The 24,339-nt window shown below is 40.5% G+C and overlaps 1 protein-coding gene across 2 annotated transcripts in view; it reads left to right on the top strand.

The window, feature by feature from the left end:
- dcc (DCC netrin 1 receptor) overlaps nt 1-24,339 on the top strand; it is a 403,570-nt gene that overhangs the window by 316,190 nt on the left and 63,041 nt on the right. For both annotated transcript variants that reach the window (XM_050052349.1, XM_050052348.1), the window contains exons 23-25: nt 11,469-11,631; nt 13,808-14,031; nt 14,515-14,631. In XM_050052349.1, coding sequence (XP_049908306.1) covers nt 11,469-11,631; nt 13,808-14,031; nt 14,515-14,631 — 504 coding nt within the window. The remainder of the gene's footprint in view (nt 1-11,468; nt 11,632-13,807; nt 14,032-14,514; nt 14,632-24,339) is intronic.

The following is a 24,339-nucleotide window of genomic DNA, read 5'->3' as shown; positions in this document are numbered from 1 at the left end:
TGGGCTCAGAGCTCCACACCCCATGAGAAATTAAAGTTAAAGAGTTAGAAAGTTGAAAATATCTCAGCTTTGAAGGAAAGATTGGGTGTTCAAAAGGGTTTTTAATGGAAGAAATTAACATGTGAACCTTCATGTTCCCCTGAAACTTCACTTAGCAGAATGGTCCAACAGCCACTGTTCTCTTTGTAGGATGACTGACTTCACAAGAAAAGCTTCACAAAAATGATTGACATTGTTTGTTACTTAGAAACAGTCACTCTGCTCATGGCTGAGTTGGGGCTGGTTTTGAGGCTTATGTAATCACTGTTCATACCAAGGCAGGTTTTACATATATTAGTAAACTGTAACTATAAAATGAAAGGATGTTTTGCTGCCTCTCGCAGCAGCTGTAGTCTGACAAAAAAAAAATAAAAGAAAAAATTAAGTTAATGATGTGAATCCATAAACATACCTTAAATTTCAATATGAAAACTTTGACCATTCCATTTGTTTTTATTGTCTCTCTTGGATAACCCAGACTTTTAGTAATGAGTGGATCTTCAAGTGTTTAAAAATATATATTAATTTCAACCAGATTATGTGAATTACATATATTCTAAAGCCCTCAACTCAACTTTATTTATGTCCCTAAGGGGCAATTTGTTTTGCAGCATAACAGATACAAACACAACACAACAACACATATCAGAGTACAGTGATACAGTGGACATCCACACTGGGAGACACTGCCTAATGTCAACAGCAGGACAATAAATAACAATACAATAGATAAAATAAAAAGAGCTAAAACACCACATGCTGACTGGTCACAGTAAGAACTGAAAGACTCTGCCAGGTAAGGGCTAGTTAACGCCTCCCAAGACCAGAGTTTAAGATAGAGATGGCTGTGGGGATAAAAGAAAATTTATACCTGTTGCTCTTAACGGGCGGGAACCTAAACGTGGAGCCAGAGGGCAAAGTCTGAAACTCAGTGAACAGGGGGTGGCTGGCATCTGACAGAATGCTTTTAGCCTTCCTCCCCAGCTGTCTGGCGTACAGATCGGAGAGTGTCGTCTGCTTTACCCCAAGAATCTTGCTACTCATGTCCACAATTCTCTTAAGTGACTTTTTAGACTTAATGGTACGGTTCCTGTACCAGCACGTCAAGGAGAACGTCCGAACAGACTCAATACAGGATTTATAAACAGAGCCTTCTCTGTTGCTGCCCCCACCCTCTGGAACTCCCTCCCAAAACTCATCTGTGACTGCACTGACCTCCCATCATTCAAATCACTACTCAAAACTCACCTGTTCCGTTCTGCTTTTAATGTTTAGCTACTTTTATTCATTTACTTATTTCCTTGTTTTTTCACTCCCATTACTATTCCTCTTTGTCTTCGATGTCTTTGCTGATAATTGTTGTTTTATTTGATGCGTTTGAACTGTCTCTGTAAAGTGACTTTGAGAACTTTGAAAAGCGCTTTTTAAATAAAATGTATTATTATAATTATTATTATTATTATGAAAAAAATGGTCATGAGGGTCCTGCCCACAAGAAAAAGTGACAGTTTGCGCATGCAAAACAAATATTGTTGACCCTTCTTGCACATCATGTCAGTGTTATCATTAAAACTCAACTTTTTGTCAATTAAAGTCCCCAGGTACTTGTACCTCTCCACAGACTCTACCACACAACTCCTTTGTTTTATCAACATTTAGTTGCAAGAAAGACAGTCAACAAAATCATTGACGACAGGGCCATGTTTTTTTCACTGTCATGCATTAGACTTACAATAACAGAGTCATCAGCAAATTTTAAAATAAACCTGTTGTCATACTGACTCTGGCAGTCATCGGTGTACAGAATATAAAGGAGTGGTGAAAGGACGCACTTGGGTACTTGGGAACTATAAACATTTGACAAGTGCCCATTTACCTTAACTCTCTGTGTTCTATCAGTTCAAAAATCAAGAATCCAACCAGCAACATTAAAATCCAAACTAAACTGGTTGACAAGCTTGTCAGTTAGAATATGGGGTTGAATAGTATTAAAAGCTGATGAGAAGTCCACAAATAGCAGTCTGGCAAAAGTTTTGCTGCCTTCAAGATGTTTAAAAACAAGATTTAAAAGGGTGGCAGTAGCATCCTCCACCCCCCAACCAGCCATATAGGCAAACTGAAGTGGGTCAAGCATGGGCTGTAAGTGAGGGAGAAGTGCATCCTTCATTAGCCTTTCAAAGGATTTCATTACTAATGAGGTCAAGGCAACAGGCCTAAAGTCATTCAGTGCTTTTGGGTGTTTGGTTTTCGCCACTGGGATAACTGTGCTATCTTTCCAGCTCCTTGGCACCCTCTGCTGATTGACTGACATCTGAAAGATGTCAAAGAAGATGGGACCTAATTGTTCTGCACGTGAATGAAGCAAACAGCCACAAATATTGTCGGGTCCGGGGCTCTTCCTGACTTTGGTCTGTTTAAAGGACTTGACGGACTGTTTGTTAAAAGGAGGAGAGCCAGTACACTGTAGTGCATTTTTCACTGTTAAAATTTCATTGCTAAAATCACGGGTATCAAACTATGTGTAAAATGTATTGAGATCCTGAGTCAAGTGTTTATCTGATATAGCACCATTGAGATGAACCCTGGAGTTGTTCCCCTTACTTGACCCAGTGATGGTCTTTAGGCCATCCAGGGCAGAACCCAAGTTCTTGTCTCTAAGATCTCTCTCTAACTTGTCTCTATAAGACAGTTTTGCTCTCCTGATTTCACATTTAATCTCTCTAATCACAGAATTCAGCTCTGAGAGGTTGCCCCAATTTGCCCAATAAGATTTTTAGTGATTTTGAAACCCATGGCTTGTTGTTGGGAAAGATTTAAAAAGTCTTTTTAGGAATCCAGTTTTCTTCACAGAAGGACACTTGGCTGCTGACAATGTCAGTCAGCTCATCAATGTCTACAGAAGTCTCTTTAAGTAAGTCCAAATCTGTGCACTCAAAACATCCTTGTAGCCGCATGACAGCATCATCAGTCCATAACTTGGCGTGCTTCATGAGGACTCTGCCTTCCCTCAGAACAGTGCAGTACACTGGGATGAGCTGTGCACAGTTATGATCAGCCCCGCCCAGCGGGGGGAGAGGCAGGGACCTGTATGCACCTTTCACAGAACCATAGCACATATCCAGAATTTTGTTGTGCCTGGTTGGGCATGAAACATAATGGTAAAAAATTTTGAGCACATGTGACAGGGAGCAATGATTAAAATCCCCAAGGACAAAGATGGGTGCTTCAGGGGACTTGGATTGTAGTCTCTGGGTCACTCTATGTATGGACTCAAATCAACTATCACAAATTGTTGAGGGAATTCCCGACACAAGTAGGTGGGGGCGAAGAGACACAGCCAACAGTTCAACATCTTTGGTGCAGAAGCTTTCTCTGACGATAACATTTTTGCACCATGGCTGGTTTATGTAGAGGCACACCCCTCCTCCCTGAGATTTGCCTGTTACCCTTGCATCACGATCGAGGCGGACTGGAGCACGGAACTCGGGCAAGGACAGTTCTGTGTCAGAGTCTCGGTCAGTAAGCCATGACTCTGTAATAGCCAGTAGACAAGCGTCTCTGAAATCATGTTGGTGCCTTATAAAATAGGAATTGTGCAAATTTGCAGGAAAGCCCAATCAGTCTTCGTTCAGCCTTGGCAGTATAAAAACAAAATCGGGGAATGCAGCGAAATGCTGCCTGCCTACTTTTGTTCATACAGAATGTGCCTTTTTCAGGACAATGGGGGGCGTGAGCACGTAACAAAACGTGTAGCTCAGCTTGTGACGTAAACAGTGACATGGGAGGGAAGCCGCGGCTAGTCAGTCCTTGAGCGATTCTCTCATAAGTCGGCCCGTCCTTCACCGTTCCCGTCATTTGACAGTTAATGGCCTCTTTGTTTGCGAAGGCAAGGAGGGCGCGCAATTCCTTGTCTCCCCAGTTGCTCATCTTTACAGTGTCTTTCAGGTTTGCATTCCCCTCTTGCTACTAGCTGCTCATTCCTGCTATCAGCCGTTTCCTGTTAGTCCACCGCCAGTGGGTCGCACGTGCAGCGTCATCAACAGCCCTTCCTGTGGCGGAAGGACGCCTTGTTCTTTTTAAACCAAAAAGGTTCCGCCAATATGTTTACCCCTACGCGGCGAAAAATTGGGCACCTCGGATCAACTCGCCAATTGGGCTCTGTGTGTCTAAACGCTCACAGCTTGCCTGCAAAACGGCCCAACATTCGCCAAAAATCTGGCAATCTGGCAGTGTAAAAAGAGCTTAATCTTCACTTGGAGAAAGAAAAGCTTTGCAGAGTGTTGTTCCTGTGGGCTCCAGCCAGCTGTGCTTGGCTGAGAAGGACTGAATGCACAAACCTGCTATTTTTAAAAATACCATTGCCGCGGAAATGATAAATGGACCTAGGATCTAGATACCATGTCTGAAAGGTTACCTCAGCCCTGTTTTCACCGAGCAGGACAATACAGTTCAGTTCAGTACACTTTTTTTCCGTTTCCACTGTGAAAAGTTATGGATGGTATGAATGGAACCATAATGCACTGTTCCCATTTTTGGTACCCCTTCTGTTGGGGTACCTAGCACACACATCTGGTGCTAAAAGGTGGAGCTGTGAACACTGCAGTGCGTTGATTGGTCAATAGCAGACTGTCACTCTGCTCAAGGCTGAGTTGTGGCTGGTTTGACGCTTATGTAAACACTGTTCATACCGTGGAAAATTTTATTAGTTGTAACTGTAACTATAAATGAAATGATGTTTTGCTGCCCCTTGCAGCAGCTGTAGTCGAAAAAAAAAAAAAAGGATTTCATTCACTGGGCCAACGGCCGACAACTTCTTAGGTGGAACGTTAGCTTGTTATGTTAATACATAAGGGGTAAGACGTGAATCCATCAACACACCTTAAATTTCACTGTGTCAACTTTGATCATTACTTGAGTTTTTATGTTAAAATTAGCTATTGGAAACCTAAACCGTTTCTTTTGTACTAGGCTGTAAACATTTTTACTTCTGCTGTAAAGTTTGGCATTTTAACCTGGGGATCACAAGTTTTTTTTCCTAGGATGGTGGAGGCAAGACCCACCCTACTCTGCCTTACTCTAGCCCCTTTTACACTGCCAGATCTTCCGCGAATGTTGGGCCATTTTGCCGGTAAGCTGCAAGCGTTTAGACACACAGAGCTGGATTGGCGAGTTGATCCCAGGTGCTCAATTTTCCGCCTCGGAGGGTAGTCATATTGGCGGAACCCTTTTTAGTTTAAACTGACTGAGGCAGCCTTCCGCAATGGGAGGTGCTGTTGAAGACTTGTGGGAGGAGCTGTTGATGACGCCGCACGTGCGACCCACTGGCAGTGGATAAACAGGAAACAGCTGATAGCACGAATTAGTGAGCAGCTAGTAGCAAGAGGGAAACACATACCTGACGGACACTGTAAAGATGAGCAACTGGGGAGAAAGAAATTGCGCGCCCTCCTTGTCTTCGCAAACGAAGAGGCCATTAACCGGGAGATGACAGGAACGATGAAGAACAGGTCAATTTACAAGAGAATCGCAGAAGGACTGACGAGCCGTGGCTTCCCTCCCACGTCACTGTTTACGTCACACGCTGAGCAACATGTTTTGTTACTTACTCACGCCCCCCATTGCCCTGAAAAAGGTGCATTCTGTATAAACAAAATTAGGTAGGTGGCATTTTGCTGCACTCCCCGATTTTGTTTTTATACTGCCAATGCTGAAAAAAGACTGATTGGGCTTTCCTGCAAATTTGCACAATTCCTATCTAAAAGGGCTTCTGCCTCCGATTCACTTACCCTGACATTCTTACACTAACCCTAACCAATCTCATTCCTCATACCTAAATCTAACCAGTCCAACCAAAAAAGGCAATGACTACTTCACCATCCTAGGAAAAAAAGGGATCTATAGAGATTCACTTGCTTTTGGAGCCAGCCTCGAGTGGCCTGTCAAGTGGCACAACTGTTTTCGAGCCCTGAAGGTTATCGCTTGCTCACTTAAAACCATAACGCATAAGTCAGCCAGTGGATATGATTTTTATATCCCATCATTTTTGTAGAGATGGGAAGGGAAACTCTGATTCTGTTGGGGAACGTTTGTTTTCCTTTGAACAGGGTTCATTTAAGGGATATTTATACTTAGAAAGGCTTGTCCACAAAGACAAGTGGGAAAATATTACAAATAGAACATGATGTAATCAAAATATGACCACTGTTGTGTCGGATGTGAAGCTGTGTGTGATGTTCACATTAAACTGATTATGTTTATTTCCTGCCTCTGGTTTCTCTACAGAGGAGGTGGGTTTGTTCATTTTTCAAGTTTTGTTTATTCTCTTAGCAGTCAACCATGTCTCTGATTTGTCCCTGCAGTGCAACAGGACTTCATGTCCCCATCTACAAAAAAATAAATGTATAAAATGAAATTAGTGTGATTCACCCAGGATTGGTGCTTTGTTTGTGTTTCTTTGTAACCGTTCAGCTTTGTTTTCCAACTGGATTTCTGGGCTTTGTAAGGATTTCTACACTTCCTGTCGCCCTTGTGTTGATTTGTTGATGTTATTGAAGCTTTAAACTGACTGAGCAGCTGAGAGCTTCTGATTTATTCTACACAGTGTCCCTGAGCCGCTGGGCATTCAATGCCATGCTCAAGGGCATCTCAGCAGAGGTTGTTAGTGCCCCTGTTATCATCAGTAACATACATGTAGCTCGCGGCTCAGCTTTGACTTCCTCTCTGTCAGCTGCTGTTCCTGTCACTTATAACAGTCTACTTCAACTGTGACATTTCCTGTTTTACAGTCAGTAAAATTCTGATTTATTATGTGAAATAATTCGTGCTTTGATGATAGACTCACATTGTACACATTTCTAGGAATTATTTTTGCCAAGAGGTCATGTGCTGTATTCAATTGTAATGTCAAAGGTTGGATTTTTCTTGACTACTTTTATCTTTTTAGGTCATTTAAGAATTGTATGTGAAGAGCCAAAAAGCTGCTTAGCAGAGGATTGCTTATAACCTTTACTAGCTAAATTCTGACTCAAATTCTGTCAAATTAATACAATTAGTGTCAAGCAGCCAGCAGAGAAGCTGTTAAGCTATCTCCATGCTGTCAGGAATAAAATTCTAGTGTAGCAGTACTAAACCCTTTATTAAGTGTCTATTATTTTATGTTTATTAAAAACATAATGATTCCAAAAAAACTGGAAGCAGCTTTAAAATAGGGGAGGGTGGTTTAATTGGCACAGTTTGTTTCGATGCAAAATCACCTTCCATTACTCACATACGACTTGAACAGTAATGAAAATAATTTGATCCCTGGACAGATAAGTGTCTGCTGACAATTTATAAGGGTTTTTCTTTGAGACCAACCCAAATGTGAAAGGCACTTTTTTATGAAATATACAAGGAGCACATTTTCCCAAAATCCCACCTCCCCAGCATGGTTGAGACACCTTATTCTGGGCTTTAAAAAAAAAGAACACCCAAAAAAATTAGAACACCTTATATTTACAATGTCACTTATCCACACATCTTTGAGAAAAAGAAAAAACATTCTTTCATTCATTTTTATGAATTACTGAGATATTAAATTTAGCAGTCTTCTGAATCTTCATTTCAGTGGCACCTAAAATGCTGTCACTATAGGCTACATGTAGCATGTGATCTATGAAGGCTTTTGAGTTTGTTTCATTTTGGGGGAAAAAAATCAACACTAACAACTTGAAGGTTTAAAGAAATAAATAGCTGGACTGTGTTTTGTTGGGGTTAGGTTTACATGATATTTATGCACACTTTTTTAACATGGCCTATTAATTAAGCTTAGAAATTGCAATTTCTTTATAAATCTCACGTTCACTCAGTGACTTTACAATGGGTCTTATTTAATTAGAAAAAGTCTTTGTCTTGTTTTTGTTTACCTTTTGTTGATTTGTAATAAGATAGGAGCTGTGAAAAAAACTGTCCCAACTACCCCCGAGTAACTCCTGATTTTTTCAGATAGAGCAGACAAATTTTGGACCTGTGTGCTAGCTACCAACAAAAATCAGCTAACACTAGCAGGAACTGATAGGCCGGGAAAAAAAGAACCAAAGATGTACTCACACGCTGTAGATTTCTGTAACTAAATGTGAGGACTAGTCAGAAGGTCTCCACTTTGCGGTTGAAGGTGAAGAGGGTGTGGCTGAGTATTAGCATTGTAAATGGCATAGGCAGAGTTGCTTTCTAACTAAAGAAATACTGTCCCAACTGTCCCCCTGTCCCAATCGACCCCACTCTGTGTTGCATGTGTAAGTTCTTAGCTGCGGAATTAAAATCCACAAATTCAAGAACACTGAGGACATGGCCTCAGTGTTCTCAGGGGTAGCTTATAGTTGAAAAAGTGCAGGTATTGTAAATAACAATAACAATGTCCCTGTTATATCAGACAAAAAATAAACAGTTATTATTCACCTACAAAGCTTTATTGTAATCCCCAGATGCATAGTATCCAGACAGAAACTCTGCTTACATAGCTATCATTTCATTTCTCACACACTGCCAGTGGTCCAAATTATCTAAATCCAGCAAAAAATGTTTAGTCAAAACACATTATTGCATCCGTAGATATCCAAAAACTGTTGTTGTATCGTTTCAAGCATTAATATTTCTCCACGTTATCCATAAGTTCTCTGTCCTGCACACACACTGTACATAAAAATGGACAACATGACAGCTCCCCAAAAATTCAGCAGAAACATCTTAATCGTCCCCTGGTGGCTGGCTGCAGTATAGGTCATAACCCCCGCCCTCTACATGAGCCAAACTAAAAACTCAAAGTAAACATCAAATACATTTTTCCCAAAAATATTTTTTGTTATTTAAGGTAGTTCTTATCACACTGCTGTGTGCTCAAGTGCTCATTTTTCTGATAAGTTTGGTGTTAATTTGTCATTTAATGCTATAAAATGGGGGTTTTACAACACGACTGACAGCTATGTGGGCCAATCGGTGGGCTTGCATTCAGTGGTGCTGCTCACGATTGGTCAGACAGGTGTATGGGCGGGAAAATTGATACCGCAGAGATCGCTACTGTACAGACTGACTCCTAATGACTTCACCGGAGTCTACGGTCCCGCATGTAAACAAACCAGCTAAACAGGTTAGGTTTCCTTGAAGTGTTTGTATTAGGGCTGTCAAAATAACGTGTTAATTTTGATTGATTAATCACATAAAGTGCCCTTTGACCCCGTGCATTATTGAAGGCCACAGTGGCTTTGTCATATGATGGAGGCAGACGAAACGGCGCTGCTTGGCCTTGTGAATGGAGCGTTTACCTTTAAAAAACACCCAGATAGAACTGTTGATAGGAGCACCGTTCTCTGCAATTTATGTAGTAAGGATTTTTCGAACCATCAGAGTACTTCAAGCCTCACGTCAGCACAAAGCATTTAGCAGCTAACCTGGAGGTCCAAGCTAGCACAGCCTCTGATTCTAGTGCCAGCAGCCAGCCTTATCAAGCCACACTCAACCAGGCGTTGAGACGCAAACTGAGTAAGGTGCATACACACGCTGTGTCTTTAACCACATGGCGCTGGGTGCTACTTTTATGCCTTTGCTGTGCCAGCTTTCAAGAGGGTGGCGGCAGGTTGCATCTGGGGTGGCTAAGCAACCTCAACAAGCACCATATCATAGCCTTTTTACCTGAATTCCTGAGTGCAGAGCTGATCTTCTACCAGGCTTATGTTTATCTGGATTATTTATTTATTTATTTATTTATTTTTTTGACACAAAAGTTTCCTTTCTCAAATGAACACAGCTTTGTTTGATATTATCTGGGAAAAAATAGGATGCATCCCCTGGACATGTTAATAGTGAGTTTACTGTGTTCTTTTGGATTTCAATGTATGAGGCACCTAGCAACACTAATGTGTATGTGGAGGTTTGCAGTTGTAACAGCTCAGTACTGTGTTGTATTTGCTTACCACGTCCACTGTTGGGCTCTTATAATGATTTACAACATTCATTAACAAGGTGTGAAATATGTTTACCCAATGATGTGATAATTATAATAGGATGCTGTCTATTATTACTGTCTATCTGTATTCTGGGCCTGAGCAGAGTGATTAGTATGTCTGTCCATCCGTTCAACCCTCTTGTTCAAAGATTGAAAACTCAACAGCTACTAGACAGACTGTCATCACGTTCCTGCTCCCCACAGGTAGAACCCTTTTGATTTCAAAGACCTTCATGACCTTTACTCTAAAACCACCTTGGAGACAAACGTCAGCAAAGGGTCAGGTTTCTGTTTGAAATTACATCAAAGACTTGTTTTTAAAAAAGGGAGAAAAAGATGATGAAATCTAACTTAAGAAAGGAAAGAAAAGAAAGTGATATTGTGGTCCCTGTGCTGCAGCTGTAAGCTGTGATGGATTGTAGTTTTCATTGAGAAAGACGACTGAATGGAGAGAGAGGGAGAGAGGGAGAGAAGGTGAAAGAGGTAAAGAGCCTCTCTCACACGTATTTTTCTTCATCTGTCTTTCCGCCATCTCCTACCGCTTTCCTATCTTTCACCCACCTTTCTGCCCCTTTTCTTTCTCTTAATCCCTCCATCATCTCTTTCTGTTCTTCCACTCTCTCTTTCTCTCTGTAACACACTTTCCTCTGCGCTCCATCCAGACTTCATGCTCCTCCTGTGTTTCCTATTTTCGCTCTCTCTCTGCTCCAAGGTCGGGTTAATGAATGACAGAGCGTGTCATCAATTCCCCTTTCTCCCTTTACACCTGTCACACACACACACACGCATGCACGCGCGCGCGCACACACACACACACACACACACACACACACACACACATGGTGTATTGATTGGTACAGCAGCAGGAGCTTTGTGTTTTCAGTCCAATGAAACCACTTGGGGTTTAATTCTGTAGGCTTTTAATTTGTAGCTCTGTGTCTTTATTTTACAAGATTTTCAATTTTAAGACTTCAATAAGGTGGATTAACAGGCTCATGGAGATAACATATATTAATTAGCCTATATTTATGTTTCATCTACATTTTCTGTGCTGCTCCTCAATGCACATTTCGAAATGCAAGTAGCAGTTAAAATGAATAGAAAATAATGAACATAATCTTGTGTCAAAATCTCATAGAAAGATCAGCTTTCAAAATACAGTGACTATTGTGTGAAGGAAAATATTTACCATGGATTACCAGAGCCATTCGGAAACATAGACAGTTATAAAGCAGCAGCCAGCCATGTAAGAGCCGTAAACAAGGACTAAATTACAGTGCACACGTTAAAGGAGCTGGTGGGATCACATTTCAGTGGGGTTGTACCTTGTATAATTCCATGTGACTAATAAAGGTTTAAATGATTGATTGATTTTTGTAACATGTTTTAAAAAGTATTATAAAGTATCCTATACTTACATGCCCCCACTTCTCTTTTATGTGCATTTCAGAGTCTCCCATTGGTCAGATGCGTCCACCTCATGGCAGCGCCACGCCTCAAAAGAATAGTAACCTCCTGGTCATCATCGTGGTTTCGGTGGGAGCTGTCACCGTGGTCGTGGTCGTCATTGTGGCGCTCATTTGCACCCGGCGCTCCTCCGCCCAGCAGAGGAAGTAAGACATTTTATTCATCTGTGTGATGTCAGTAAACGGCTGTCAGGGGAGCGAGGCAGATTGTTAATGATCTGTTCTGATTATTTTGTGTTGTGTGGTGAGTCTCTGAACATTGGTACCAAATTTAGAATGATCTGTTTTCAGTATAATTTTAAAACTGGTTTGTGAAGTTGTTTTTTTTTTTTTATTTACTGTTCCAGTTCATAATGTTTTCATCATTGATATTTTTAAATTTGAAAATTAATTTATAATCTTTAAGATTTCAGTCCCAGTTGATTTTGCAATACCTGTGGTTACACAGTGGTAACAGCAGGGGCGGTTTACAACCAAGACTCGCTGAGCAGCTCTTTTTTCAGAAATATGAAACTATCATTTACTAATGATAGAAAACTACTTTATAGACAGGTAATTACAGTGTAGATACATGTATTGGCAATTGCAGAAAATTTTTTTTGATTTAATGAAAATCTTAATGACTGTAATTTTCAGGTAGTTGTTTGTCAAGCTGTTTATTTTCTAATCCACTTCAAATTTCAAAATATATAATTTTATGTTCTGTTAATGACTTCTTAGATTATAGCATTTCATAATTGTAAAGTTTCAATTTTGTTTTATTTTAGATTTTTAAATAAATTTTCCAATTAAGTGTTTAAGTCAAAATTATTTTATAATCCTGTCATGATGTTGCAGTTGTTCTTATTTGCCAACAAGTTCCACTGGTGTCAATTGATAGAACTCAGTTTATTGTTATTTTGTAACCCAGATCAGTCAAAATTAATTTTAAAGGAACAGTGTGTAAGATTTAGGGGGATTTAGTGGCATCCAGAGGTGAGGATTACATATTGCAAGTGCCTGAAACTTCTCCCGATTAGAAATCCTTCAGTTTTCATTGTTCAGGAGGTTTTTAGATGGAGCCGAATAATCTGCAGAAATCTCTTCCTCTCCAAAACAAACTGACCTGGTGATTAAAACTGGCAAAAAAAAAAAAAAAAAAAAAGAGTATATTAATGTGTAAAGCAGTTTCACATTAGAAATAAGTCTTTTCTCCGCCGTGTTTAGCATGCCAGAAACTGGCGGCTAGCCGAGCACCAGCTAATGTGTGCTCACCTATTTTCTCTGATAACTTATGACTGAGACATTCAGGAGGTTTTTACTCGGAGCTGGATTATCCGCAGAGGTCTCTTTCTCTCGAAAACATGTATTGTCGCAGAGCAGCTACTAACTGCGGTGGCCAATGTGAAAACTAGGACTTACTCCCTATGTAGATATTAAGGTTGCAATGGTATGAGATTCCCATGGTATGATTACCGTCTCTGAAAATATTACGGTTTCACAATATCACAGTATTACACAAATTATATTATTATCAGTCAGAATGACCCTTGAGGGAATGAAAATGGAAGGGCTACTGTTGGTTGAACAAACGTTTTATTACTGTTATTGAAACTAGAAACCATTTTGTTAATGGAATCATGTGTTAAAGTCAGTGCTAAGTCTCCCCTTAGAAAATAACTAAAAAAAAAAGGGCACATTCTCTGTACAGTTGCCCTTTTTTTACCCAATATCATAGATAAACAAATGTACACGGTATGATAACAGTCAACTTTTACATCACGGTTTATCTTGAAACTGTTATATCGCTGCAACCCTATGTAGATACAAACGTCTCGTTCTCAGGTAAGGCAAACAGTGATTGTTATTTTCATTTCCAATTGTCCCCTTAAATCCTACACACTGGACCTTTAATGCAGTCTGTCAGGTTTCAGTAAATGCAGTTTAGCAATATTTTATAATCCTGTTCATCTAGTCTAATACATTTTAATCACAGAGTAACAGATCAGCTGTACAATTTCTTGTCCTCCTCATTTCTCCCTCCACCATAAACGGTCCTTTTTTCATCAGATTTTTGTCTTCTTTTCTGTGTAAGTCGCAGCATATGTGAGCAAGGCAAATGTTTTATGGTGAATGTACAGCACTGTTCTGGCACAGATGAACAGGTGTGTTCATTGTCTGCTGGGATTTGGAGGATTGCCTAGCGACATGATTCTAATAGCAGTCAACCCCTGGTTCACTGTGTTGTCCACTTACATCAGTCCCTCAGTGTGTTCTTCTTCACATATTAACCTTCCGTCCTGTCTGCCCGCTGGCTTGTTCACCTATCTCGTCCTCTGTGCAGGAAGAGAGCTAGCCACAGCGCCAGTAAGAGGAAGGGCAGCCAGAAGGATTTGCGACCTCCTGACCTTTGGATCCATCACGAGGAGATGGAGATGAAGAACATGGAGAAAGCTCCCAGCGTCGCTCCATCTGGACACGATTCGCCCATCCAGTCCTGCCAGGACCTTCCCCAGGTTGCACACAGCCAATCAGAGAGCCAGATGGGCAGCAAGAGCAGCCACTCAGGTACAGAATGGATACTTATTCATTCATTAATTTATCCACTTGGTTGTTATTTACATTACTGACTTTTTTTTATCTAAAAACTGTTTTATTTTATGCTATAAAGTGTATTTTGCTTTATTTATTACTTAAATTAGGTGCAGATTTCATGTTACGGTTCATTGGTATGTTGCCTGGCAACATCAAAATCTGCAACTCCAGTATGTTGAACACTTAAATTTAATTTATAATCTGCATGCTAAATATGTCTTCTTCATTTTTATGGTGCAAACAGATTCATTTATATCTATTATGGGTCTTAATTACATTAGCTGTATAATGAAGCCTAATTCATCATGAGCATATTAAGTAACAAAATATATAAATTATTTCTCTCATTGGAAAACAGTGAGCCGAACTTATTTTAAATTCACTTTTTACAGTTTAAAGAAGGGAGGAAAAAAGTTTGAATCCTTGTTTTCATATTTGAATGATTTGATATTTCAGGGGCTGACGGTGACGAGGCGTCCAGCAGTATCTCCACTCTGGAACGTTCAATGGCTGCCAGGAGGGGGACACGAGGCAAAATGATGATTCCTATGGACTCACAGCCGAGCAACACACGTAAGTAACACAACGCTGTGTGTGTTTGCATTTTCTGGCTTTCTGGCAGTTACAAAGAGTCTACAGCCATGCTTACTGCTTTGTGAGGGTCATTACAAGGTACTTGGTTGAATTGAGGTTGTGATGTCAGATGACCAAAATTCAATTTTAGTACCACATCTAATGCCAGACAGATGTTGATATTTAGGTGGTTTCAAGTTAGGTGGTTTCCAAATGTCTTACGTCATCTTGACTTAGAATACCATCATACATTTGATAATTTAGTTGTAAAGTCTGGAGAACAAAACCCAACATGTCATAATGTTAAAGTCCACACAATGTGACACTGGAGCTGTTAGGCATTTAAAATATCATCAACCTGATTTTTTTTAAATGAACCAAAATTTAAAGGAGCTATATGTAAGAAATCTAAAGCAAATAGTCGTAAAATCCTCCTAATATGTCATCTAAAGCAAATAGTCGTAAAATCCTCCTAATATGTCACAGAGACTAAGGAAAATGTTCATATAACATACTGATCTCACCAACAACAATAGTACAGCCAGAATATTCACATTTAAAAACCATTTTTACAGTCTGCAAATCATGTTTGTTTTGAATTTGTGTTTTGGCCTGTTGCGCCACCCACCGCCGTCTACCAGTCACGCAGTCAGTAGAGTCTCAGCATCAGTTACAGTTACGACTGAGCTACAGCAGCACGGCAAGCAGCATTAGCAGTGTCCCGGTACATAGCATTAACAGCCGGCTCCTCCTCAGCTGTATCCCGGCAGCAGCGTTAGCAGCAGAGAAGCCGGACTTGCTCGAATGGTCCGCTGGAAAACCGAAGATCAAGGACGCGGCGACACGGCCCTGCCACGGCAGCCGTCCGTGGGCAAACAAATCAGTCTCCAGTGGCCGCTGTCCAGCATCCTCGAATCTGTAGGGGAGGGGAGGCGGACACGACTCGCGGCAGTATTTTGAGTGCAGTAACTGTTTTGGCCACATTCTTACATACAGCGCCTTTAACGCCTCTGTGACGTAAGAGTCCAAGGTCTGCATGCAACATATTCTCATAGAATGGTTGGTATGATCTCCTCTGAAAATGCATGCACAACAGTTTGTTTGATAGCCTACAAATGACGCTAGGTTCCTAAGGTACAGTCAGGTAATTAATGTAAAGTTACAGAGGTTAGGTTTCGGCAATAAAAGTTACAGTTTTTTGTTGACCCCTCCGTCACCCCCATCTGCCTCCTCAGAACTGTGTGTTTTGACAGGTGTCATGTTTCCATGTTCACCATTATAGTTTAGTGTTTTGGCATGCTAATATTCGCTAATCAGCACTGAACAGAAGTACAGCTGAGGCTGATAGCCACATCATTGAATTTGCAGGTATTCAACCTGATCTCACAGAAATATGTGAAATGACCACAACTTCTTAACACCTCATTATGTGGTGGTGGCATGTAATGTTTTTTTTTTGTTTTGTTTTTTAAAAGATATTTTTTGGGGGGGGGGGGGCATTTTTAGCCTTTATTGTGATAGGACAGACAAGCGTGAAGGGGGGAGAGAGAGAGGGAGTGACATGCAGCAAAGGGCCACAGGCTGGAGTCGAACCCGGGCCACAGCGGCAACAGCCTTGTACATGGGGCGCCTGCTCTACCACTAAGCCACCGATGCCCCAGCATGTAATGTTTTAAAATGACATGTTGAAACGGTGGCCGTTTTAAACATGTTGTCAACATAGTGAATGGGTTGCAGTTTAGTTATGTTTAGGCTCCAAAACTACTCAGTTAGGTTTAGAAAAAAAAATGGTTAGGTTTCAAAAAAAGTTCATGGTTTTGATACGGCTGTTACAGGACATCTGAACGTGATGTAAGTACACTACATAACATCATGTAAGCATGTCATTTCACATGACGCTGGCTTTTGGTTTCATACGGGACACAAACAGTGGTCTCCTGGGTGAAAGGCCTGTTTTTTTTTTTTTGTAACTTAACCACTGACTATTACATGACGCTGTTGAAACAGAGGATTCATTTGTCCACAATGGCAAAGGATAGTAATTGTCTGTCCATTAGCACTGTCTTCATGGTGCAGACACATAATTTAACACATTTCTGGCCACCACCGCGTAATGCTTTGATAAGAGATCACAGTCATTTCAGGTATTTCTGTAGGACCTGGCAGAGGAAACCAAAGTTAATCATAATTAATTCAATAGTTACTTAGACACTCAGGTTAAAATGAGAAATGTCAACCTCATGGTGGCTCAAACGTGAAAGGACAGGGATCACCAAAGTCAAAATGTAGTCTGGACCAAAGTGACGGACTGACCCACCAACACTGCTGTCTCTGGAGCCATGCAGCCAGCATATAATGAAATCTATCTTCCATAGTGATATATTTTAAGGTGGTGCTTAACACAAACCTGTTGCTCTTGTTTGGTTGGTCTCTTTTTAGGTATGTTTATCAATTATTGATGGTTTCAAAGGTATTTATAAATTGATTCCTGTCTTGATAGGTTGTTGTAGCCAGTGTCTGTTATACAGGCATTGGGTGTTGTTTCATATTGTGAGTGTGATGCCTGAAGTTGAAATTGAATGAAAAAAATGATGACAGAAGCAACGCACTTCAAACAAATTTAGTGCAGACTGTGAGTGGTTACTTGAACATGTGAAAAAGCTGCACAGATTCCAGAATCCAGGACCAAACCCAACATCAACTGAATATATTATGTTAGGCTTTATATCATGGGTCACGTTCCTTCCTGTTGGTGCATGGAAATCTCACATGACATATCTGCGGCAGTGGGGTGTCTTAGGGTCACGGAAGTTCAGGGAAGAAAGAACGCACACACTGAAAATTACGCACTCACACACATTTTCCCACACAGATAATTAGCCTGTATGTTCCTTCAGGCCGACCCAGAGGACGGAGGGGAGAGAGGGAAGATCTGAGGGAGAGTGAATGAGGAGAGGAGGATAAGCAGAGGAAAGAAAGAGAGGGGGAGAGAGCAGAAGTTTTGCTCTGAACCCTTGTCAAGTGTCAATTTACTGTGTGTGAATGGGTTCGTAAATGTGTGTGGAAGTCCAGATAAATGAAAATGTGGAGCTTCTGTTCTCCAGCAGTGACTCTGATGATGTTCAGTCACATGTAAGGTTTTAAAGTGGAGATGAAACACTGAACAATATGACTGTGATTTGTTTGATTTTTACCTTGGGCAAGATATTCACCAGTAGGGAGCAGACATCTTCCAGCAAACTAGTCGGTGACATCACATGAATTTTTTGTGTCTTCTTCCTCGCTTCTTCACCAGTAAGAATTGTTGAGGTAGGCTTGGTATATTTGGTACTGTAAAACATCTTTGTCCTTTGATGATGACAAGCAGTGCATGGAACAAGGACGTAAAAAGAGAACTGGATACATCCTTCCTATTAAAGCTGCTCAAGGAAGTTTGACTTCCAGGGTATAAAATTACCTAGATCTTTCGCAATGTGAGGACCAAAGACCAAGCACACTAAAGACTTTTGACAGCCAAGTGGCAAAATTCTGGTTTAGCCGTCTGCTAACTTTTTTTTTTTTTTAAAGATTATTTTTGTGGGCTTTTTGCCTTTAATGAACAGGACAGAGTGAAATGGGGGTGAGAGAGAGAGTGGGGGGTTGACATGCAGTAAAGGGTTGCAAGCCGGAGTCGAACCTGTGACCACTGCAGCGAGGCATCGCCTCTATACATGGGGCGCCGGCACTATCCACCACGCTACCGACGCCCCGAGCTGTCTGCTAACTTGAATGGGGATAAAATAATATAATCATGCAGCTCTTCAAGACTTTCCAGATGTTATCAGATCATTACTGGATCAAATCCCAACAGCGAAACAAGTTATTTTGCAGGGGCGGTGAAGCCAAAAAAATGTAGCTGCAGATTTACTGTCAACTCCTCAATTTTAAGTCTATGAAAAGAAGCCTTTTGGTCCCCATGGCATCACGTGATGGCCTGGAAGTTGTAATTTAACAGTTTGGCCCGATGCAAAAATTGGCTTCAGAGCCGAGGGTTCTTCCTAGTGGCCTTACACAGAACTACTGGAAGTCACTTTTCGGCAGGGGTCCACTTTTCAGCAGTAGAGGTGGGGCAAACGTTGCACTGCCAGTGTCGGTCAACTTTACTTGCTGTTTGGATGAAGAATTGGAGTTTGAGATTACTTGTATGGATATATGATATCAGGAGGTGAGCCATTACATCGGTCTTGAGAAGTAAACAGTAAAACTTTTTGTTTATGATATAAGGAGTAGCTAACGTCATCAACCAACCAGGCATTATAAACGGATTCTGTTGCTAAGGAGAGGGCTTATAGAAGAACTAGCAAGATCTTGGTGGTGCCTTAATGTCAAGGATAACAGTCTATTATGTACACTGAGAAGAGAATGGGCACAAGAACGCAAAACCGAACCGGCACCACCAGCTATCTAACCCAACACAGGAAAACGGGACAAATTTAAGTGGTGCACAACCCAAACTGTTCTTCTGAGTTCAGTGAGTCAGACCGTTAACTGATGCTTTGTGATGCAGAAAATACATACATTTGATTCAGCTTCTAGATGGGAATGCTGTTGCTCATGAAATGAAGTGGCTTATGAACGTGACTGCTGGGTTAGACTAGCCATGTTTGCTGATACATAATAACAATGTAATGTTATAAGCATCTCACATTGTTGATGTTGTCTGACAGCTTGATGGAGAGGAAGAGCACATATTTGGGATGGAGAAGTGTTTTCTGTGTTTTTTTCAGCTGCAGCAACCAGACATTAAATGTAATGTCAGTCATGCACCACCCAATATACTGACTTTCAAATTCAGGCATCCTTTCACTTTTACCACTGTCGTCCAACTCCATGGGAACAGCCATTACATTTGGTACTGGTTAAAAAAAGCATTAGCAGTTGGTTTTTGACATTGTCCCTGGTTATTTGCGTCTCACCAAAAGTCTCAAACTCCACTGTATCAAGTCTGAAGTACAGTGTTGTACTCAGCACAACCATTCCTGTAACGTCACCAACTGGCTTGTTGAAAGACGTCTTAGCACTACAAGCAAAAAAGGTGATGTGAACATATTTCTGATTTTCTATTAAATGTAGGTGAATATCAAGTTTGATTGCAGTGTCATATCCTGCCTATTGTAAAAATCTAACAAACCGCAATCACATTGATCAATGTTTTATCTCCACTTTTAAGTTAACACTTTATTATCTGTTTACCTCCAGTCAGCTGACTCTACTTTGTATTTTTACTTTGAGTACACAGTCACTGTTTCAAGTACTGATCCATCAAATTTAATGTTCTACAATCACCTAATAGGATGTGAAAAACACTTGGCTGCTGATCAATAGAATTTTAATTTTGAAGCCTTTCGGTTTCGTTCAGTTATGAAAGCTGGATTAAAATGTAGCTGCAGCTGTTGTCAGAGCAAAGCTGCAAAAGTTAATTAACAGTTATTAACAGTTTGCTGGGTCATGGCCAACAGTTTTAAGGTGGAACCACTTTTCATGAACTAATTTTCAGACACAAATGACTCCTTATTTAAAGGGATGATGAGTTTGGAGAAAGTGAATGATTACTTAGTGAGTAATTACCCAGCCATTATATACCGATTTATGATAGAAAACACAAAAGAAACAACCTTTTAAAAGAAAGACATGAACTCAGTTAATGCTTTCTGACTTTCAAACTATTGGACACAGAATACATGACATTTAACTATGACATTATGAATTTATGAATTGTACTTACATTATAAGTACAGATTGTATTCTAGTGTAGTGAACTAATGATAAGTAATAAGTAATTAGTAATCATACAACAGTTGCAGTGTGGAAACTGGAAACATTGTGCAGTATAATGCAGAACAAAATAACGCCAGTAACAGTAATGCAGGAACACACGTAAGGTGAGGCTTGTGTCCATGAATCTGCTGCCCCAGTGCATGCTGGGAGGCTACCCAATACATCTAACTCATGTAAGTGCAATCACATTATCAGCAATCAGCCAATAGACCTTTTTTCACAGAATCCATTTTGACTTGTCATGGTAGGAAGAGCACAGATGAAACTGATGACATTTATATATTTTTTAGTTCCATTAAGTGTGCTAGTAAGCTATACCAGTGAGCCCACATGCACAATACGAGGACCTCAACTACATGGAATGCAGCTATCATTGATGTTTTAATATACACCTGTGCTTTTCCTACTATGACATGTCAAACATCCGCAGTGAAAAAGGTATATTGTATGAATGCCGATCATGGTTTCAAGTACATACTCAAGTTGCCTTAATTTCAAAATAAGAGCACAATGTTTCTCAAAATAACTTAATCCAGTATTCACAAATCAATCCTCAAACTGTGTTTAAATAACTAAATCATCTGGATGTGAATAAACAGGATTATTTTGGTCTGATAAGAGAATGTTTGTAGAATTACTGAATTATTGTAAGGGCTGTCCACAGTGAATTCAGTGAATTGTTGTAAAGATAAACAACAAATAAAACAACTTGTGAACGTCTTGCAGGACGGAGCTTGGCTGATATTGTTCTGTTTTCTGACACAACCAGTCAGAGTTTATTTGCTACGTCATTCAGAAGGTCCGTCCCAACTCCCTGACGGATCAGCAAACTTTCTGTTGCCGCCATCAACAGAGTTGCTCTCCTCCCAGGGAGAGTCTGCCTGATTGGCACGAGCTAACACAACAGCAGCGCTAACACCCAACACTGAGCTGAGAAACAGTCACAACAAACTCACACCTGTACCGAAACCGCTCGACTCTGTTATAAAACTCATTGATAACTGTTAAGTAAGGGAAGTCGAGTGATGCTGACAGTTTGCCCTGTCATTGTGTGTGTCACCCCCCAAGACTATTTTGCAAGAGCACCATCGCTGTATCCTGGGCTTAGCATTGCCAGAGCGTTTTTACCCTGTAGCAATATGGTGATTCCATGCATTACCAAGCGCTGACACAGTGCTGTGGAGATAGGTCTGGCTACACAAGACTACTTTCAGAGTGAAAGAATGATAATACGCTCCCTGAGCTTTATCACAGCTGGAGCGGACACTGTTTACAGATCACTATCGGTCATCATTGTGGATTCTCACATTATTATATTTACAGCGATCGTTCTTGGTGTGGATGGCTCTTTACTCCACTGAGTGTGGAGTTCATTGTGGTTGTAGCTGTCTGTAAATAGAGCCACCTGTCTGTGAAATAGTGCAGGTTTCTGAGAACAGCAGTGACACCACATCACATCCATGAACCAGTTCCTAGTAGAAGCGCATCATCTAATTACTGCATTCTCTCTCTCTGTGGAATGTGTGTGTGTGTGTGTGTGTGTGTGTGTGTGTGTGTCACTCTGAGCTGAAAGTTTCATATTGTAATTACTCTGCTCTCAGTCGGGTCTGTAAGGATTTGTGTCCTCCTTTTTATTCTTCTTCCATCATGTTGTTGTTGTTTACTGCATTTGTAACAAACTGAAGCTGCTGCACTCAACAGTAACAATCAGGTTACAATGCTGGGTGTTCTTTTCTGGGAGTGTGAGTCAGCAGGTGACTGATAATTTTTTTCCAGCATGTGACAAGCCCTCCTGTGTGTTTACATTAATGTGTGTGTGTGTGATATGTGGGTCACAGTAAAACAGGAAAAGCCTTGAGGCTTCTTCTGCCAACACGCAGACTTGTCCTTTACTCTGATCTATTTTTCCTCTCTTTCTATCTGTTTCACTTTCTGTCATGTTTTACACCTCAATACTTGTATTTTATTTGATCTTTTTGTCAAAGTTCAGTCAGGAAGACTTTTTCATTCGTAGTCCTGTCCTCCTGCATTTATTCTTCCAGCTGAGCCGTGGCTTTGTTGCTTTTTTTCTCCACTTTGCTACATTGGAATTTGAGAGCTCTGAAGGTACTCTTCAGCGGTTCCAACCCAGTGCCAGACCTATATAAATATATATATACGACAGACCTACTGATCTATATATATATATATATATATATGTACATATACTGAGCAAAAATTTAAACACTTTTGTAATTGCTTCCATTTTTCACAGATTTAAGTTAAAGATCTAGAACTTTTTATGCACTCAATAAATATATATCTCCCAAATTTTGCGGATGAGCGTTCTCTTGACTTTTTTTCATGGTGTTAATATTGCAAGGATCGAACGAAACTGCAACCTCTTGCAGATAAAGTGGGATCAGTTGATGGTGTGTTAATTTTAAAATGCCCGCAGGGTCTGCACTGTTTCTATCTTTGCTTCTGTCTCTTTCTCTCTGGTTCTACTTGAGCAGCTCAGGGCTTCTTCACGTTTTCCCTCTGCTGCCACGTCTCTGCTCTGCAGACGACAGACCTACTGATCTCTTTATCTACCTTCTGTTTTTATCTCTTTGTGTCTGCTGTCTGGTTTCCTTCTCCCTCTGTCTCTGTTTCTGTCACTTTGTTCCATTTTTTCATCTCAGTCTACTTGTGTTTTTTTTTAAACCATTTCTGTGTTCTTTCTCTTTTGATCAAGCTTTTATTCATTTTTCTCTCTTTTATCTCAGTTTCTCTGCTTTTTCTCTCCGTCGCCATCTCCAGTCTTGCGCTTTGTGGGCTTTTTTTGGCGTCTTTATCTTTCCTGAGTTTTTTTGTCGCCTGATTCTAATCCTTCTTTTTTTCCCCGTCTTTTTTCTTTAATCATGTTTTTTTTTCTTGTTTTCTAGTTTTTCTATTTATCCCATCTTCATTTCCCTCTCGCTCTTTATCTTCCCTTTTATCTGTCACTTTCTCTTTTGTCTATTTTTCTTTTTTTCTCACATAGATTTTATCTTTGTGTCTCCTACATTCAGAAACCTACATTTCTTTATCTTTCCCTGTATTTCTGTCTCCTCCTCTTTGGCATCTCTCTCTCTCTCTCTCTCTCTCTCTCTCTCTCTCTCTCATTCATATGCACACACACACACATACACACACACACCTCCATTAACCTGTAGCTCACTGCACCAAAATCATCAATATTCTCAGTCAATAACGGTATTGATCAGACTTGCTCATCTCTGGTAGGCTCGCTCCTGTAATCAAACCCAGCTTCTCTTTAAATGATCACAGCACACATACAGTAAAACACACACATACACACCTACACACACACACACACACACACACACACACACATATACACATCCTGAAGCTGCTGATCACAGCCTTGCTGCTTCTAAATTGTCAATACTTACCAATCAATACTGGTATTGATCAGGGTTTAGTAACAAGAGGAAGCGGGAGGCAGAAGAAAACTCTACCCTCCCCCTCTGTCCTCTCTGTCAGTCACTTAGAATTCAGCTGAAAAAGCTTTATAGACATATGGGTAATATAAAGAGTATTACAAACATTCAGACCACATTGTAACAGAAACTGAGAAAAGAACATTTATAGTAATTATTTATTTTATAGTTTTTGTTGATAACTCATGACATTTCATAATGTGCCCTGTACAGCTGCAGCCCAGTCACCAGAAGAAAATGGTGGCATTGTACGATTCTGCACACCACAAATATGTAGCATTTGCACCTGTCATACAAATCATATCAACGTTTCTAAAGTGACGTAGTATATGAGCTGTGTTTGTTATCTGTAGGTGGAGGGGATGGTGGGTGTCAAGTCACTCAGGTCACTCCAGACCACTAGACCTACAAACCGCAAAACCAGTTT

Source organism: Epinephelus moara, chromosome 9 (assembly GCF_006386435.1).
Source record: "Epinephelus moara isolate mb chromosome 9, YSFRI_EMoa_1.0, whole genome shotgun sequence".
Lineage (NCBI taxonomy): Eukaryota > Metazoa > Chordata > Actinopteri > Perciformes > Serranidae > Epinephelus > Epinephelus moara.
Note: the sequence above shows the minus strand (reverse complement) of the source record. Positions and strands in the feature narration are given on the sequence as shown.